The 20,331-nt window shown below is 44.3% G+C and overlaps 2 protein-coding genes across 3 annotated transcripts in view; one reads left to right on the top strand and one right to left on the bottom strand.

Moving 5' to 3' along the window:
* The first annotated feature begins 423 nt into the window (after positions 1–423).
* Positions 424–10,759, top strand: METTL26 (methyltransferase like 26). Its single transcript, XM_060786213.2, has 6 exons — positions 424–694; positions 2,298–2,460; positions 3,701–3,760; positions 6,293–6,360; positions 6,731–6,809; positions 7,891–10,759. The coding sequence occupies exons 1-6, from the start codon at positions 480–482 to the stop codon at positions 7,936–7,938; spliced, it is 633 nt and encodes a 210-aa protein (XP_060642196.2). The 5' UTR covers positions 424–479; the 3' UTR covers positions 7,939–10,759.
* The window catches only part of WFIKKN1 (WAP, follistatin/kazal, immunoglobulin, kunitz and netrin domain containing 1), a 37,091-nt gene continuing 26,704 nt past the window's right edge, over positions 9,945–20,331 (bottom strand). For both annotated transcript variants that reach the window (XM_060786215.2, XM_060786214.2), the window contains one exon: positions 9,945–14,922. In XM_060786215.2, the coding sequence (XP_060642198.2) occupies positions 13,423–14,922 (1,500 nt within the window). In that variant the 3' untranslated portion in view covers positions 9,945–13,422. The remainder of the gene's footprint in view (positions 14,923–20,331) is intronic.

The following is a 20,331-nucleotide window of genomic DNA, read 5'->3' as shown; positions in this document are numbered from 1 at the left end:
TAGTTTCCTGTACGAGTTTCAATTTCCCAAGGCCTTGAGCTATATGGAATTATGGAAGGTGTAGTTTCCCATGGGAGGTGCAGTTTTCCAAGGCCTTGAGCCGTATGGAATCATGGGAGGTGCAGTTTCCCAAGACCTTGAGCCGTATGGAATCATGGGAGGCGTAGTTTTCTGTGGGAGTTGCAGTTTCCGAAGACCTTGAGCCTATGGGATCATGGGAGGTGCAGTTTCCCAAGCCCTCGCCAAAGAGGGACTCCCAGCATGCCCTGAAAGCCTCGAGCCAGGTCAGCTGGCCCTCCTCCACCCACCCACTCACCCACCCATTCATTCTCGAGAGGAGGGTGGGAAGAGAGTCTCTTCCCGCGTTGCCCTCTGGGAAGCGTAGTCTTGGGAAGGAGCGGATGTGGCGCGCGCGGGGGCGCAGGGCATCCTGGGAGCGGTAGTTTTTGGCGCCCTCCCCCTCTCCTGCCGTGCCCGCCATGCAGGGCTGCTCTTCTTCTTTTTCCTCGGCGGCGGAGCGGAACAAGGGGCCCATCCTGCGTGTGCTGCGGGAGGTGCTTGGCCCGGGGGGCGGGGGCGGGGGCCAGGCCCTGGAGGTGGCCTCTGGCTCCGGGGAGCACGTCGCCCACTTCGCCCGGGCCTTTCCCGGCCTCTCCTGGCAGCCCTCCGAGGCGGAACCCCGCTGCCTCCGCAGGTCGGTCTCGCGCGCCCCCCGCCGGCCACTCCGCACAAGTGCGCGGACTTGGCTAGGAGAGCAGGCCGGGGCCAACTTAGGGCCTCCCCCAGGTCTTTTGCACTCCACCTCCCAACATTCCTAACAGCCAGTATTATATTATTTTTATTTTATAGCATTATTATTATTATTATATTTGATCATTATGTTATTTTATAGCAATATTACATTATTTTAATAATTGTATTATATGCTGTTTTTATCTTATCTCATGTTAGCCACCCCGAGTCCCCTTTGCGGAGATGGTGGCAGGGTATAAATAAAGTTTATTAATTATTATTATTATTGCTTTATTATTATTATATTATATTATTGTTTTATTATTTATAATGTTTATTATATTATTAGAATGGTTTTATACTATTATAATATAATATTATTTGTAATTTTATTATTTTAATTTTATATCATTTTATATTATTTTGTGTTATTATTATATTTTAGTATCATATTTTATAGCAATATTGCACTATTTTAATATTATTATATTTCATTTTTATTATTATATTATATTTGTTTTATTATTTTATTATAATAGTATAATAATATTTTTATTATTTTAATTTATTATTTTTTATTATTTTATACTATTTTGTTATTTTTTATTATTATTATTATTTTAAAGGTTAAGGTTTCCCCTTGACATTAAGTCTAGTCATGTCCAATTCTGGAGGGTGGTGCTCCTCTCCATTTCTAAGCCAAAGAGCCAGTGTTGTCCGTAGACACCTCCAAGGTCATGTGGCCAGCAAGACTGCATGGAGCACAGTTACCTAATCATCAAGGCAGTACCTATTGATTTACTCATATTTGCATGTTTTCGAACTGCTAGGTTGGCAAAAGCTGGGCCTAGCAACAGGAGTTCATCCCACTCCCTGGATTTGAGTCACCAACCTTTTGGTCAGCAAGTTCAGCGGCTCAGTGGTTTAAATATTATTTTAGAATATTATACACACACATGCATACATAAAATTTTAGAACAATGTTATAATATTATTTTAAATATTATTATGGTTATATTATACTGGAGTCCCCTGGTGGTTAAATCTCTGGGCTGCTGAACTTGCCGACTGAAAGGTTGGCGGTTCGAATCCAGGGAGTGGGATGAACTCCTGTTGGGGAGCTGCATGAGCTTCCACTGTTAGCCCCAGATTCTGCCAACCTAGCGTTCAAAGATATGCAAATGTGACTAGATCAACAGGTAATGGCACTCCATGCAGGTCACATGATCTTGGAGGTGTCTATGGACAACGCTGGCTCTTTGGCTTAGAAATGGAGATGAGCACCACCTCCCAGAGTTGGACACTCATGGGAAACCTTTACCTTTACTGATATTATTATTATAGTGTTGTAGCATTATTATATTATTATGATATTCTTATATTATTATTACCAGCTGTTAGGAATGGTGGAAGTTGGGGGTCCAAAACACCTGGAGGGAGGGCCAACGTTGGCCCAGGCCTGGATTAGAATCTCAACCAATTCAACTTGTTGCATGGTGCATGCTTGTAGTTTGTGATCGCCTCTCACTGAGCCTCTCTCTCGGTCTTCCTTCCTTTGTTTGCAGCATTTCTGACTTGACCAGAGAGCTCCGCCTGCCCAACGTCTGGCCCCCCTTTTACCTGGATGCTTCCCAGAGCTGGGAGACCTGGGGAGGCTTAAGGCCAGACTCATTGGACCTTGTCCTCAACATCAACATGATCCACATCTCTGAGATGCGCTGCACCGAGGTTAGCACACACACTCTGTCTTTGATTTCCAGTCATTCAGAAATAGGTGCTTCAGTTGGGAAAACATATGTTTGAATGTTATGGACCAAGGCAAATAAATAGGCATTTCGACTGCAACTCCCACAGTTCCTAACAGCCAGTAGGCTGTTAGGAATTTTGGGAGTTGGAATCCAAAACACCTGGAGGGAGGGCCAAAGTTGGACTATGCCTTTGTCCTTTTGGAAATGGACACTTAAGTCAATCAAGGGATCATCTGCATACCCACATTGTGGGAATTGCAGTCCAAAACACCTGGAGGGAGGGCCAAAGTTGAACTATGCCTTTGTCCTCTTGGAACTGGACACTTAAGTCAATCAAGAGATCATCTGCATACCCACATTGTGGGAATTGCAGTCCAAAACACCTGGAGGGAGGGCTGAAGTTGGCCCATGCCTTTGTCCTCTTGGAACTGGACACTTAAGTCAATCAAGGGATCATCTGCATACCCACATTGTGGGAATTGCAGTCCAAAACACCTGGAGGGAGGGCTGAAGTTGGCCCATGCCTTATCTACAATATTCAGACTGCATTTTATGGTGGTGTAGATCCAGCCTGTGTCCCCTTCTACACTGCCATATCATCCAGATTATCAAAGCAGATAATCCACATTATCTTCTTTGTACTGGATTGTACGAATCTACACTGGCATTACAAACCACAAGTGTATAGTTTTTATAGAGGTATGTTTTAATATGTGCATTTGTGGTGGTTTTGCCACGTTTATTTGTTTTCATTGTTCTGTAACCTGCCTCGAACCATGAGGAGAGGCGGGTAAGAAATAAAATTGTTATTATTATTATTGTTATTATTATTCAGTTCAAAGGGGATAATCTGGATTTTATATGGCAGTGTAGGAGGGACCTTAGATTACACTCTGTAACACGAGTTTTGTTCCTGGTTTGTAAATGTCATTTCTCAATTGGTTCTATCATTAAAAAACTTGGGAAAAGTTTATTAAACTGGAAAAATAGACTACAATAACTTTATTGTCGTTGTACATCATACAATGAATTGAAACGCCATCCCTATTTAAAAATTAATTATAGAGTCCCTGTCAGTTGAAGCCAACTTGACAGTACATAAGAACAAATATAACATTGTGTATATTGATATGCAAAATGCTATGTAAATAATTTTCAGGAGTGACTGACTGCGTTGTTTTTCCTTTCATTTGTTTCTTGCTCTTCTCTCCCCTCTTTAGGGATTGTTCAAAGGGGCAGGAAAACTGCTGAAACCCAACGGAGTGATGCTGACGTACGGTGTAAGTTATTGTTCGTGATGGCCGTCAATTGGTTTTCCAAGCGTTCCCATTTCTGAAATGCTCTTTCCACATAGAGCAGTCGCAGCAGCTTGATACCACTTTAATTGTCCTGGCTTCATCTTCTTTTTGGAACCTTGAGATCTGCAGTTTTATGCATCCTGCTCATTGCTGTCGCCGATCTACAGGTCTCACAATTCTTTCAGATGGAGTCATGTCAAGTTAAAATTTGGTTTCAAATACTATAACTTGACAGGGAGAGTGTATCCCTGCTGGTTCTCTTGGACATCTCCGTGGCTTTCGATACCATCATCCATGGGATCCTTCTGGGGTGGCTCTTCAGAATGGGCCTTGAGGCCCTGCTTTGCAGTGGCTCTGCTCCTTCCTGTAGGATTGTACCCAGATGATGATGCTGGGGGACACCTGCTCAGACCCCTGACCATTGACTTGTGAGGTCCTGCAAGGATCTATTCTCTCCCCCATGCTCTTCAACATCTACATGAAATTGCTAAGTGAGGTCATCCAGCATTTTGGAGTTGGGTGCCACCTGTACGCAGATGACATGCAACTCTACTACTCTTTTCCATCTCAATCCAAGGATGGGTGCCTAGCAGCTGTCATGGACTGGATGAGGGCCAACAAGCTGAGGCTTAATCCAGACAAGACAGAGATCCTCCTAGTCAGTTGCAAGGCCAATCAGGGTATAGGGTGGTAACCTGTGCTCAACAGGGTTACACTCCCCCTGAGGTCCATAGTCTGGGGGTCCTCCTGGACTCAGCACTGATGCTTGAAGCTCGGGTGTTGGCAGTGGCCGGGAGGGCCTTCGCACAGTTAAAGCTGGTATGTCAGCTGTGGCTGTACCTCGAAAAGCATGACTTGGTCACAGTGGTCCACACTTTAGTTACATCCAGAATGGACTACTGTAACACACTCTACATGGGGCTGCCTTTGAAGATGGCTCAGAAACTTCAATTGGTACAGTTAGTAAACTGAGGCTGAGTATAGGGAGTATACTATGCCTCTATTGAAGCAACTCCATTGGCTGCCGATCAGTTTCCCAGCCCAATTCAAGGTGCAGGTTATTACCTATAAAGCCCTACACAGTTCAGGTCCAGCCTATCTTCGTGATCGCATCTCCCCCTATGGACTATGCCAGGAAAGCCCTTTTCTCAGTCCCGCCTCCATCTCAAGTGCGGTTGGTGGGGACGAAGATAGCAGCCAGATTACTATCTTTAGCCAGGGAAGGCTAAATTGATTGTATGGACCTTTTAATCAACAGCTATTGTCATATTTTATTGATCTTATTGCTCTTGTTAATTTTATATGTCTGCTTTTAAATGTGCTATTGGTTGTAATGTTAATGTATTGTATTTTATATGTTGGATGGCACCATTGTGTTCTATTTGTAAGCCGCCCCAAGTTCTGTATGGGAGATAGTGGTGGGGTATAAATAAAGTTTATTATTATTAATGTGCAAGAGAGGAAAGCCGCAGGCTGGATCTTCACTGCCATATAATCCAGATTATTTGCTTTGAACTGGATTGTATGAGTCTACACTGCCAGATAATCCAGTTCAACACAGAGAATCTGGATGTTATATGGCAGTCTAGAAGGGACCTCAGACCTCTGGTGTCTTTTTTATGATCTGGATTATATGGCAGTTTAGATCTAGTAGAAGGGGCCTCAGAGAGATTCGACCTTACTATTGTGGATTCTCTTTAGCAGGGATGGGGAAGGTATGTCTGCAGCTCCCATCAGCTTCTAGTGAGGGATAATGGGAGTTGCAGCCCATCAGCAGCATGGGGAGGGACACATACCCCTCTTCTGTACCAAAATGGCAGGTGAGTGTGCTGACATTGGTAGTGGGGGCAGTTAGCTGATCAGGGTTGATGCACTCTTTAGGTGTAAGTAACATCTGTCAACCTCATGGCCTGTGGGCTAAATCTGGCTCTGCATGCCATTCTGTGTGGCCTTCCTCCATATGCTGGCCTACAACTTCTATCTTCCTCGTCATTAGACATTGTCAGGACTAGAGCAGATGGGAGTTGGGATACTGCAACATCTGGAAGGCTTCATTTTGTACTTTGTCATCAGGAGAGTAGGGTTCAAATTGAGATGCAGGCCTTGCAGAGGCAGTGCCTGACTTTGAAGCAGGCAAAGGCAAACTTTGGACCTCCCCTCCAGGTATTTTGGACTTCAACTCTCACAATTCTTAACAGCCTCAGACCCTTTCCTTTTCTGCTTAAGCAGCGGAGGGGGAAAAGGAAGGGACCTGAAGCTATTAGGAATTGTGGGAGTTGAAGTCCAAAACACCTGGAGAACCGAAGTTTCCCCAAGCCTGCTTTAAGGTTTTGGATTGTCATTCTCATCATCCCTTGGGATGAGTTTGGCTCTTTGTAAATCTCACATTTGTTTTCCCACTGCGTTTTCCAAGAGTTTGGATGGGGGAGTGGATGGGGAATCCCTGTTTCCTTTGGAGTTTTGTGCTAACTTGCCTGCTTGGTTGTTCTCTGTCTCTGATTACTCCCTTTGCAGCCTTATTCCGTCAATGGGTGCATCACCCCGCAGAGTAACGTGGACTTCGACAGTTTCTTGAGGCAAAGGTAAGACTGGATCGGACTCCAGCAGGCCAGAGTTCGAATCCCTCCTCTGCCACAGAAACCCAATTAATTGCCTGGGGCAAGTCACACTCTCGCAGCCTTAGAGGAAGGCCATGGTGGGAGCAAAACTTCTCTAAATAAACCCTGGCCAAGAAAATGCTAGAATAGGCTGAGTGTGCATCTGAATTGATTTGATAGCACATAATGCCATTTGTGGTGTGGACGTCAGCTATCCGTTGATGGGACCCTGAAAGTCATCTAGTCCAACCACCGGTTTAAATGCAATATCCTTGTAGGATGGGTTTCCTTCATTGATGGGTTGCAGAGCATCTCTGATTCATTATGTTTGTTTTTCTCTTTCTCTTCTTCCCAGAAATCCAGCCTGGGGCCTCCGGGACACATCCGTGTTGCAGAAACTGGCTGAGATCAATGGGATGCAGTTGGAGAGAATGGTGCGTAAAGCAAGGGTTATAATGGAATACACCAAAAAGTAGCTTTAATAAAGGCAAAATTATTGCCTTCGATCAGCACTTTTAACAAGGATGGGAAGATATGGTCTTCCAGATGATGCCGGATTATAAATTCCCATTGACCAATTCCCTTTACTTAGCTTTGATAATAATCATTATATCAATATATATGCCTATTATAATCAGTATTATAATAGGTATATAATGATTATTATATTGTTATAATAATATATTATTATGATGATGAAAGTAATGTTATGATGATGTTCTCCAGTATTAATATAATATAGTAATCATTATAAATATGGCATGATGATATTAATATAATATTATAATGTTATAATCAATATATAATAAGTATATTATGATATTGTATTAACATAGCAATTATAATAATAATAGTAAGTATATTATGATTATGTATGATTATGTATATAGTAATCATAATATTATCAATATAAGTATATTATGATGATGTTAATACAATATAGTAATAATATAATAAATAAATAAATAAATAATGACGCTATTAATATAATTGTTATAATAATATAATAAGTATATGATGATGCATTAATATAATTATTATATTATTATAAACAATCTAGTACATATATGATGTTATATTAGTACATTATAATTCATGATATTATAAGCAATAATGTTATTATGGTGTTATATCAATGTTCATATTGTAAAGAATATAATAATTTTATTAAGGAATACATATTATTATCAATATAATAAGTATATTATTATAATAAAATAATTATATTTTATTTTCAATATAATAACTACATCATTATGTGGTATGATAATATATAAATATTATAATCATAATTATTATATCATATTACTACCATGTTAAAATAATAGTTACGATATTGTTATGATCAGTATAGTAATCATTGGGCTGCCATGAATCAAATCTGCCAAACCAGTACAATCTTCCAGTTTTTCCTAGTTTGCCAGTCCCAGTTCCTTACAAAAAGCAGTAGCACCTATTGAACCTTATAGGGATCCAAAAATGTCCAAAAAATAACCACAGAATGTCTTCTTCCAGGTCGACATGCCTGCGAACAACAAGTGCCTTATTTTCCGGAAGCGCTGACCAGCCACCTCCCCATGAAGATATTTCCCCCAAAGGGCAGCATTTTATGGTCATCCTTTAGTCAGATTTCTATCTGTACCCTTGTGTCCGACGCTCTTAGGTGCAAAGTTTGGCCCAAAAAGCATTATGCCGGATGGAAGACGGGCCAAGAATGCACTCAGGATGGAGCCGAGTCCCCTAAAATTTCTGTCAAAAAGTAGAATGAGCCTCGTTGTCATTATGATTTGTTAACAACATTGTTTTTATCATGGGCTATGCGTGTCTCGCCCTGGGTCACCTGTAGGTCTGTCCAAGCGTTGTGACAGAACGGGGAATTGCGGGGCTTTGAAAAGTGGACAAAAATGTCATCCTCTCTTAGCCAGCATGGCCAATTACTGGTTAAGAATTCCCAAATTATCGGTTCTATTGGCAATATCCGATGACCTTGATGGCAAAGCAGGTTCCTGACTCCATGGAGGGTCTGCTGGCATTCAGATAATGAGCATTATAACCCGACAGACACCATCTCCACAAGCCTTGTATCCCAATTCAGACCCTACTCTCAATAGAACAAATGGCAGCCTTGCAGGCATCATTGTACCTAGTCATGATGGGAGGAAGACAGGGTTGCAGCCCAGCATCTGGAGGAGGGGCACATCAAACAGCACAGAAGGTCATGTGGCTCGTAGGCCTTGAGATTGATGCATGTGCAGTCAAGTAATAGCAATCCTCACATTTTGGTTCGGCTCGAAAATGCCTTTTCTGTCTTTCAGATATTGTGTGCCTGTATTTTGACCCAGCAGTACATGCTGAATGCCTTACTGCACGTGCATCAAGCTCGTGGCCTGAGAGCCATGCACTTTGATGTGTCCCTCCTCCAGTTGCTGGACTGCAACCCTGTCTCCCCATGATGAGATACAATGACATCTGAAAGAGTGGGGTTTGAATTGGGATGCAAGGCTTGCGGAGGTGGTGTCTGTCGGGTTACAATGCCCATTATCCCTGGATAATCAAAAGGGATAGGGGTTGTCGTTCAGTAACATCTAGGGACCCAAACTGGTCAAAAACTCACCATGTCAACAAATGACCGCTGGTCCTCTCTCTGTCTCTATGATTCTCGCTTGTCCATGGCTTCAACGGCCCTTTGAAGGCAACTCTAATAAGGTGAAGGTGGACAGAAATAGGTTTGACCAAACTGCCTTTTCGGTTATGGCTGTCTACTTCTTGGCCTTATGTTGTGGTTTGACAAAAGGGATCGGGGTTTGTATTGCGTGGGAGAGAAAGCTCACCTGCAGGCAAGTGACGGGATGGTTGGGAGAGAATGACACCATCTCCGCCTTTTGCAGCCCAAACAGCAAAATGTACGACAGTCGGATTTTTGCATTTGCTGAGATTGGGGAGCACAGGATCCCGCCCCCCAAAAGTGCAAATAAAGAAATGGGGGTACGTGTTTTACTTTTCTAGGCCTTCGAGTCCCAGTGTTTTGCTGGAAGCTAAATATAGAATCAGCTTGGAAGACGGAGAAATTTCTAGAAAAGTGTTCTCTCCAGAAATCTCCCCAAGTCCCCCAGCAATCCGCAAAAGACAAAGTGCTGCATAATCAAGCCTTGAAAGCCAAAACTATAAACATTGAGGGAATGACAGGCTGCAAATCCAGATCCACCGAATGCTGGAGGGCCTTTTGTTCCAATGGCGTGGCCATTCTGGAGCCCCGAGCCTGGTTTGGTGACCCCATTGTTGGAACACAAAGCATCATGCAGGAGGAAGCACAATTTCTTTAAAACCAATGATTTTTTAAAGTTTCAGAAGAGGAAGCTGAAGCAACAAAGCCACTCCCCAAACATCTGATTCTAGTCGAAAGGATGGTGCGATCCATTGTGGGTCCAGCAAGGCCTAATTATTCAGCCTGACAACTCCAATTTTTCCTATTCTGCATCAGTCACTTTAGTTGGCCCAGTACTCTAAAGCATTGCAGTTTATCAGTGTTTTTGAAGGTACAGGAGACAGAAGAAGATCCCTTCCCTGGCTCTTTTGATTAGTTTTAATACCGCAGAAATTGCAACGATGCAAATGCCCAACACATAAAAATCAACCGCATGTTACAGAAGTCATTTTCAAAACGATATCAATCATCCTGTTAGTTGGTTTCCGCACAAAAGAGAGGAGGGAATCCCATCACTGCTTTGACGCGGAGATCATATTCTTGCCTTTGTGGATGCCACAAGTCCAAAATGCCTGGTTCTCCTCCTCAAAGAGGCGAAAGGGCTCCCTCACCTTCGCATGTTAAGACTTCTCAGAATTGTAGGATTGAGGACTTTGGCAGGTGATCAAGGGTTGAAATCTGATTATTAGTAGTAGCCGAGGAAGCCCATTGAATCAATGGGAATTGGTAAACAAACACTTGAGTACATTGTGTTGATTCAGTGGACCTGTTAGAGTTGGGAGGAGCAATTCAATGAATGCTTAAAGCCATTCCAAAAATATTGCATGACAAAATAGCATTTTTGGCAAGCAAAATATAATTGAAAACATTGAGGGCCATTCAGCCATATCTCTCTATGACAGGCATGGGCAAACTTTGACCCTCTAGGTGTTTTGGACTTCAGCTCTCACAATTCCTAACAGCCAGTAGGGGCTGTTAGAGGGCCAAAGTTTGCCCGTGCATGCTTTAGGGCTTCCGATCCAATTAGACTTTGTTTCCCTCCTTTGTACTAAAAAGACGAGGAAGAAGCCATTCTGGAATTGATATTACCCCAAGATGGTTTATATTGTTAAGCTTTTGTATGATAGGTAATTGTATTGTTGTTCTGTGACCATGCAAAATAAAGATGGGATTGGTATATCTCTGCATCTTGTATATTAACCTTTGTGTATTAAACCAGAGGGGTTTTCACTTGTTGGTGCAACCAATAAGCTTTATGGCCTCTACTTAAACTGCTTTCAAGAAGAGAAAGGCTTCCTCACCCAGTAAGTTTTGAAAATGTGTGGAGTGATAGCTCTCTCTGGTGGTGATCCGCAGATAAGCGTTTATCATTTGGAATCTGGAGATGTACAAGACCCTTCTTTGCAATATGGTCAATTGAATGCAGCCTTCATAAACTGCTGTATTTGGGTGCAAATTATAAAGTCTGGGCGTGAATGTAACAATGTCTTGACATTTATGATGTGTTTACTACAGCCCATTTTGCATTGCAGATTGACAATTTAATAAAATCAGGGGAGCATGCTTGCTAGCCCAAGAAAGATGCAAAGTTACCATATTTGCGCAGTATTGCTCACTTTTTGGCCTAAATTACCTTCCCAATATTTGGGTGCACATTAGAATCGCATCATAAGGTAATCTTAGTGCTGAGCAAAAAGGAAACTGCTTCAGGAGAACTTGGAGCTCCAATTTGATGGTCATTATCTCTAATATATTAGCAATGGCTCAACCCTATGCAATGCTGGGATTTTTGGTTTGGTGAGGCATCAGTATTTATTGGCAGCCCCCACGACCCCATAGCATTGAACCAAAGCAATTAAAGTGGATTCATTCGGTAGACAAGCCCAAGGTTTCGTTTTTCATTACTAACATTTTTGTGTTTTAAAGAACGAATCCTAAGCAGACAGCCACTGTGATTCACACCTTTTAGTGGCAAATGACAAAGTGCACTTTTGGTCACTGCAGTTACATTGGCCAGCAAATGCGTGTTTTGGTTTCAGGGTTTTGAAGATTGAAGTGCACATTGCATTTGATGTCCCATGAGACTCAAGTAAATATGGTAGTTTGTTTCTGAATCCGTTACTGGAAAGTGAAGGGCGTGTAGACACCAAAAATGTCAGATACCATGCCTGAAACAACCCCAGTTTTAATTATATAAACGCAATAAATGGTTCCAGAAAAGACATGGGAGGAACTGGTAAACTTCAGCCCTCCAGGTGTTTTGGACTGCAACTCTCACAATTCCTAAGAGCCTGAAATTGTTGGAGCTGCAGTCCAAAACACCCGGAAGGGCAAAGTTGGCCCATACCTGGTTTATAGGAACTGCAAGCGTCTCCCCCTTTGCTTTAAAAGACCCAGACCCCTATGGAAGAGGGGGATCCACAGAGATGCTCTCACTGGCTTCCAGATTTCAACTGCTTTCCCAATGGCCCACATTTCCTTCCGCTGCCAGATTTCAATCCCGCTTCCAGCTATTGACCTTTTCCCTTCTTTCCAACAATCCTGCCCAAATCACTATCCCGTAATTTCATTTATCACCTTCCTGGTTTTGAATCCCTTTCCCAATGATTCCTGTTCTCCCCTATCTTCAGCTGCTGCCAATGTTGGCAGGAAAGGGTTTATCACTTGGCATCGCAAGGAAATTGGGGAAAAGTGGATTCTTGGCAAAGGGATTCAAAGCCAGGCTTACTCTTCATGGTGGGGGGTGGGATGGATGTGGAAGGTGACAGAAGGACAGGAAAAGAAGTGGAACGAGGAGGCCTGTCGCTACGGATAGACATCAAAAATCAAATCTGGGAAAGGTGAACCCATGAAAGAGGGAGGCTGACTGGAATGAATGCTAGAAGTAGGAGGACGTGCCATGGAGAAAAACAGCTCCACTAACATTTCCAATTAATACCAAAGAGGAGATGCAACTGCTCCACGTGGGCAATTGATTCCAGCTCAATGCAATCCTATCTCATTCATCCTTATTGGGAGACCTAGGAACAAGGTGTTCGCATTTGCAAAGTGTCCTTTCTTTGACAAGCTAAGGAAGTCTCTAATTTCCCTGACTCTCTGAGTTAGGAAGCTATGGCCGCTACATCTGGAATAAGTCAGACATTGGTTTAATATCCTGCTTTATTCTGCATATAATGGAAAATAATGGTTAATTCAAATATTCTGGATTGTGTAATTGGTTGGTTGAACCCAATGGGCTGAATGTGCAAGGAGAATGCTTGAAAATCCAACTGCAACCCAGCAGTTTCCTGTTCTTTCATGGGCACATTTCACAATGGTCACTCAGTGTGGCCTTCCACCCCTTTGCTGTTACTGGAGGGCCAATCTTTAATATTAGTGGTCATGCTAACAATTTACTGTCCAATCCAAAGGGAAGACCTAACCGTTCCCACTGTGACCAGAAAAAGAATTAAAACAGGCCTTTAAAAATGGATATGACCTTCACGTAGGTGTGATTGGGATAGGGTGGCATCACGGACACAGATAAATTACAGCTCACACAAAAACAGACAATAGGTAGTTACAAGCATAGTAGAGCTCATGGTAACAGAAGAGTGATAATAACCGAAAACACTGAAAAAAACAGGGAGAGTCTGTGGGGCTAGCCTGGCTGAGGATGGGGTCAGAGTTCCTCTCCTTTGCTCATGGAACCGGGCTCTGAGGCACACAGGGCTTCCAGGAGCGGCTGAGACAGCGTCCGGTCATGTTCCGGCCCAGTCCTGTGGGGCAGAGAGAGGAGGGCCATCCTTTGCAGAGGGACGCCTCCGGCCTGCCTTCCTTCCTTCACAAGGCGGAAGGACCCGCTAGTCTTGGAATCGGTTGAGCAGTTCACAGGTCTTCTTCTCCAGCAGCTCATGGATCTTCTTGACCCGCTTGTCGTTGGCAGCCCGGACGTAGCTGTTGGGGTCCAGCACTGCCATGCCATCATGCACTTCACCCATGATGATGAGGGGCCCATCCTCAGCGGTCATGTTGGGGCATGGACAGTTCCAGTCCATCTCCGTCAGGGTCACCTCCAGGTACTTGATGCTGAAGAACTTCAGGCCCATCTTCTCGTCCTTTAGGATGTCATCCAGCGCAAAACGGGCGATCCCGGAGTCCTGGTCTTCCACAATCTCCATCAGCCTCCCCACAATGGCAAAGTCACTGCGGCAGAGGCTCGGCACCATCTTGCTCTTCAGGCGGCAGGCTTTGCACTGTAGGGCCTTGGGGAAGGGGCAGACGTCCTCGCAGCTCTCCTTGCTTTCGAAGTTGTTCTCATTGCCCTCACAGCCGCCATAGATGAAAGAATGGCACTGCTTCATCAGTGGGTTGTAGGCCCAGCGCGGCTCCCAGTCCTTGCAAGGACCCTGCACCATGGGCAGAGTGCACAGGTTGACTGCACTGTTGACGCAGGACTGCTGGCACGCCTCGTAGGTGTCAAAATGGTTCTGGCTACCCCCCCTGCAGCCGCCGTAACGGAAGGTGGCACAGGAGCCTCGCTTAGAGTCAAAATACCAGCGCACTTGGGAGGCCTCACATTCCTGCTTGTCAGGCTCCTTCAGACACTCTCCAGGGGGGAGCTGCTGTGGGGGACTGGGCGGACGGGGCTCCCCACGCAAGGGCTCCCTCTTGATCACCGAGAGTGGGAAGTCCGCTCGAAGGAGGCCGGCAGAGTTCCTGGCAGTGCAAGTGTAGATCCCGGCATCCTCTGGCTGGGCATTGTAGATCACCAACTGCCCGATGTTGGTGACCACCACATTGCCATACATTTGGTCAGGACGCATGATGAAGTTCTCCTGGTTGTCGCTCTGCTTTTCCCACGTGATGTCTGGCCGCGGACGGCCGCTGACGTCACAGTGGAAACTGACAGTGCCACCCACATAGACCGATTGGTGGAAGGGGTTGTTGAAGAGGGCTGGCGGGACGGGCAGCTCTGCAGCCACACCAGGCGTGGGATGGACCGTGGTTTCCATTGGCACCGGGCTGGTGTTGGGCCAAGTGAAAATGTACTTGCAGGGCACCACAGCTAGGCTAACGCCCCGGATGCAGGCCTCGGCATCCATGTAGCACTTGTTGTAGTAGGTGAGCCCGTCCGAGGCGCAGGTGAAGTTGGGCTCCTTCTCGCACCGGTCCTTGCACCTGCAGACAGGCTGTCCGTCCCAGATGTCGCAGTCCGAGCCCTGCTGCGTACAGACAAAGCTCTCGCAGGTGGCCTCCTGCGCCTGCTCCAAAGCGGAGAGACTCCCATCTGCATAGCGGGCAGCCACACAGCTCCGGAGGCCACAGACATTGGTGCAGCACTTCTCAAAGCCTTCGCAGTCCTGTTGGGGAAAGAGGAGAAGGTTTAACTCTCACAGCCTAGGCTTGCATGTCCTAACAAACCAGGCTGTCCTTGGTGGTGTCCAACCTCTAGAAGCCCTGGCAAACCTGTTGAACCGTTAGGAATTCTGGATCTTGATGTCCAAAATGCCTGGAGGACCAAAGGATGGACACTACTGCTCTAGATCGATGATGTCTGTTCTAGGGCACACAACCTTTTGAAATATGTGTAATCCTGGATGAGACATCACATAGAAGTGCAGAGTTGGAAGACAGCGCAATAGACATCTGGCCCAACCTCATTCTGCAGTGCAGGAATGCACTATCAAAGCACTCCCAACAGATGGCCACCCAACCTTTGCTTAAAATCCTCCAGAAAAGGACAAGTGCTAACATACTACTCTCCTCCTCCCGCTTACCATCCCCTACACAGCAGCAACCCCCTTCCAGTGCCCAAAACAGTGGGATACCCTCTCCTGTCCCCAATATCTCCCTGATACTATTTTCCAATGCACAAACCCTAAAGGCTAATTCTCAATGTACAGCTGATCAGCTAAGAAGAGCTGTTTGTGTACCTGCCTGCCTGCTTAATTGGCTATGTGATTATTGGCAAGCAGTTTCAAAACTTGTCTTTCCTTTTGGGGGGTGGTGGAGGGTGGTGTGTCATTAAATACCCTAAAGCACCAGATTCATTCTGATCTTGAAAGCTATCTCTTTATTTATTTATTTATTTATTTATTTATTTAGAGTTTTTATACCCCGGTCTTCTCACCTCCGAGGAGGGACTCAGGCCGGCTGACAACATAAGATTCAATACAATAAGAAAAACATTATAAATCATCAATATAAAAACATTAAAATACAATTATACAATGCATACAGGTTACAGCAAAAAAGCTAAGCAGGGTTGGCCCTGGTTATGACTTGGGTGGGAGACTGACTGCCAATGAACATCACTCAGTGACATTTATATTTCAGAGGAAGGGGCTGCCTGCATTTCTTCATTTGATCCTTGAGTCAGAAGAGACGCCGAGGGCCATCCAATCCAACCCCTTTCTGCCACACAGAAGTACACAATCAAAGCAGTTCCAACAGATGACCATTCAACCTCCATGCTTAAGGAAACCCAATGAAATCGATGATGCCACCTTCTGTTGACAGGCGACTTGTCGACATAGAAAGGCACATCTTACATTGGGCTCTAAAAGGGAGAGACTACCATAACTTCTGACAGTGCTTTGGCAGCAAAAGCATTAGCGCATCGCTTAAGGCAAATTCAGCAGACACTTCTCTCCAGTCCTGCCAGGGGAAATAACATTTTGAGAAATGTTTTACAATCCTCAAACCTGCTGCTTGTTGCATCCAATCCATTGCCTAACGGCTGCCCCATAGGACATGTCTAAGTCCTCATTTGATCTCATTTTGGAAAGTCAGGGAAGCAAGTGCTTGGTTGGCACTTGGAAAGGTGACAGCCAGGGAATTTCAGGCATCAGTTTCCAGAGACTTCACCCCACTGAACATGCCAAGTGTTTGGAAGAGTAGGTTTACCATACAGCTCAGGCATACTCCATTTTGAAATTAAATGGATGATTTTCCTGGCTCTGTCACACCCTAGCAAACTCTCCATTTGTCATTTCCTGGACTATGATTTGTGTTTCTGGGTTATCAATGGCATTTCCTAATTGATTATATCATAAACACCTGGCAAAAGTTTATGAAACTGCAAAAACTTTGTCTTTGCAGGAGGGACATCATCCTGCTATAGCACATGTTGCTCTAGTTTCTCAATGATCTCTCTCCCTCCCTCTTTCCTTGGAAGAAGGAGGGAAGGAGGGAAAGAAGGAGAGGAGGAGGAGGAGGTAACACATGGCACACACAACACAGAGAAGGGAAGGGAAGGGAAGGGAGGCCTCCAGAAAGTACATGAGACAGAAAGGAACACAACATAATGCAGATCTTCCCTCTTCTGTGAGCAAAAGGTAATGTTGGAACCTTTTCTCAAAGGGGCATTTCATCTCCTCCCATAAATTGCGTAACCCTATCATTTTAAAGCAGAGAACAACTAATACCATCACAAGACCGAATTGGCCATTTTGCCCATCTCTAGCCGGATAATTTGCAAAAAAAGTCACTTGCCAACCAGCTTAGAAAGTGCCTGAAACGATAACCCTTTGAAACGCTTTTTGAATGCCAAGATACCTCTACCCTACACATGAAGCCTATGTCATGTGACGAACATAGTAGGTTGCTGTTTCTTAAGTAGGTTGCTTGGAAGTATTTAATGAATGGGATGAAGTAGCAGGTTGGATCAGGAAACAATCCTGTCTGAAATCTTGGAGGCATGCGGTTGCTGGTCAGTGTGGGATTTCTTGGGCAATGCAGACTCATGGCTCAAAAGATGTGGATTCACACCACAGCTATGATTGCGTACATTGCCCTTGGTGCACACTGCAAACGAGAGCCAATCCGACTCACTTGCAACACACACGTTATGACGGAGAGCCTCTCAATCCGGCACAGTATTAAGTCTGTCCATGTGATGCTAAACGGGCAGAATCTTTGTGTCTCCTTATGGAGAGAAAAATCATAAACATAAGTATTGAAAATCCAGGCAAGATTAATTTCTGATATTGCACAAGTTTTAATAATACTGAATTTTAATTGGTTTTTAACTAGGCAAGAGTGAGTTATATAGTATTTTGAGGGGGCATTTCACCATTGATGTATGTAGCATTTTAATGATTTACATAGTATTTTAATGGTGTATTTCATATTGTATTTTATAATCTGGTTTTTAGGTATTTATTTGTTTGTCCTATATGTGAAAGACCTATGGTCTAAGCATTGAATAAACTACGACGACGACGACTACTACTACTACTACTACTACTACTAATAATAATAATAATGGAGCCCCTGGTGGTGCAGTGGATTAAACCACTGAGCTGCTAAGCTTGTTGACCGAAAGGTCGCTGGTTCGAATCCAGGGAGTGGCATGAGCTTCCGCTGTAAGCCCCAGCTTCTGCCAACCTAGCAGTTTGAAAACGTGCAAATGTGAATAGATCAATAGGTATTGCTCCGCTGGGAAGGCAACAGTGCTCCATGCAGTCATGCTGGCCACATGACCTTGGAGGTGACTAGGACAACGCCAGCTCTTCAGTTTAGAAATGGAGATGAGGACCAACTCCCAGAGTCAGACACGACTGGACTTGAATGTCAGGGGAAAACATTCACCTTTAGCTGCTGCTGCTGCTGCTACTACTACTACTACTACTATTAATAATAATAATAATAATAATAATAATAATAATAATAATAATGGAAGTGGCTACTTTCATCTCCTTGAAAGTCTGCTTTGTCGTGAAAAATGTACCCTATGTTTAGCAGGTGGAATCCAATAGTCACAACTATGAAAGGCCATCGTTTTTGTCAGCTGAGAAGTGTTGTTTGCACTCTGGAAGTCCAAAATATTACACTAAATTTTTCCATCCCTGGTTTGAAAGTGTTCTTTCCTGTTTAATTGTGCCGTCCTTACCTTGGAAGTAGTATTCTACTCCAGAAAATTCATTTTGGTGGTAAAAACTATGTTGAATTGAGTGAGACTCTACAATATATTTGTAGAAAAACTAGAGCAAAATGTGCGTGGTGTCCCTCCCTCACAAAAACAAAGTTTTTGCAGTTTTATAAATGTTGTCAATGTTTTATGATAGAACCAATTAGACACAGAAATAGTGTTACGTAGTGTTATGGTTGGATCTCTGTATCCATGGTTTCTTCGTCCCTGGATTCGACGGCCCTTTGAAGGTGACCACAATAAAGTGGATGTGTCCCTCAATGGGAATGGGTTTGACACCTTTCTCCTAGACAAAAGCCAAACTAAGCCACCTGAGGACATTGCCGCTTCAGGCGTAAACTGTTCCCAAAACTGCATTCACAACCCAATGGAGGGGAAGACAGGACAACGAAGGGCAATACCTGACATGGTATATTTAATAGGTTGTTTCAATGCTCTGTATCCCATTTGGAACACTAACAAGTTCCAAAGAAAATGGTGCTTCCCCCTTGCAAAGCTGGGCCAATGTTCCCTGCATGTCAAGGCACAGAATGAATGTCTTGCCAGGTTAGGAGCTGGGTGGCCTCCATTCCAATCCCTCAAATCAGCCAAAAAACAAACTAATCGGGGGAATAAATATGCTGTACACTGCTGAAGCACTGCAAGTTGACACTGCCACAACTCAGTGCTGTGGAATCATGAGTTGTAGTTTTCCAAGATCTTGAGCCTTTTCTGCCAAAGCGTGCTGGTACCTCACCAAATTAGGATCCCATAGCATTGAGTCATGACAGTTAAAGGGTTGTAAAATTGCATTAATTATTATTATTAATTCTGCTTGGTAGAATCATAGAATCCTAGAGTTGGAAGAAACCACATGGGCCATCCAGTCCAATCCCATTCTGCCAAGAATCAGGAAAATCGCATTCAAAGCACCTCCGACAGATGGCCATCCAGCCTTCTGCTTAAAAGCCTCCAAAGAAGGAGCCTCCACCACACTCTGAGGCAGAGAGTACCACTGCTGAACAGTTCTCCCAGTTAGGAAGTTCTTCCTAATTTTCAGGTGGAATCTTCTTTCCTGTAATTTGAAGCCATTGTTCCATTGCGTCCTAGTTTCCAGGGCAGCAGAAAACAAGCTTGCTCCCTCCTCCCTGTGACTTCCCCTCACATCTTATCCGTGACCCTCATCATGTCTCTTCTCACCCTTCTCTTCTGCCGGCTAACATGTCCAGCTCTTTAAGCTGCTCCTAATAGGGCTTGTTCTCCAGACCCTTTGAGTCACTCTTCTCTGGACACATTCCAGCTTAGAGCCAACATCTCCTTTCAATTGTGATGCCCAAAATTGGACACAGTGTGTCATGCTACCCCTCTATTCTGCCTTGGTCAGACCATTTTGTTTGATTTCCGCTCCCCTGGAGACTAGGATGCAATGGGACAATGGCTTCAAACTACAGGAAAGGAGATTCCTCATGTAAGAAAAGTTGATCAGCAGTGGAACTCTCTGCTCCAGAGTATGGTGGGGGCTCCTTCTTTGGAGGCTTTTAAGCAGAGGCTGGATGGCCATCTTCGGGGGATGCTTTGAATGCGATTTTCCTGGTTCTTGGCAGAATGGGGTTGGACTGGATGGCCCATGTGGTCTCTTCCAACTCTAGGATTCTATTATTCTAAATGCAATCACTAAGAACAATAATAAGAGCACCATCTTTGGACAAGTAGGTAGCACAGGACAAGTACCTGGATGCCCCAAATCCCATTTCATTATCTTGACATGCCCCCTTCCTGGCTCCTTGGTAGTAAGAATATCAGGAATTGGAGGCCATGCAGGAAAGGGCTTGTAATAGGGCTGGTGGGACAGTGCGGA

Source organism: Anolis sagrei, chromosome X, assembly GCF_037176765.1.
Source record: "Anolis sagrei isolate rAnoSag1 chromosome X, rAnoSag1.mat, whole genome shotgun sequence".
Taxonomy (NCBI): domain Eukaryota; kingdom Metazoa; phylum Chordata; class Lepidosauria; order Squamata; family Dactyloidae; genus Anolis; species Anolis sagrei.
This window is presented reverse-complemented; position numbering and strand designations above follow the sequence as displayed.

What these genes read in the sequence shown, in the direction of transcription:
- METTL26 (XM_060786213.2), top strand. Translation starts at nt 480, where the DNA reads ATGCAGGGCTGCTCTTCTTCTTTTTCCTCGGCGGCGGAGCGGAACAAG. An exon ending in GAACCCCGCTGCCTCCGCAG is followed by an intron (nt 695 to 2,297) that starts GTCGGTCTCGCG and finishes CTTTGTTTGCAG; the next exon opens with CATTTCTGACTTGACCAGAG. An exon ending in GAGTGATGCTGACGTACGGT is followed by an intron (nt 3,761 to 6,292) that starts GTAAGTTATTGT and finishes CTCCCTTTGCAG; the next exon opens with CCTTATTCCGTCAATGGGTG.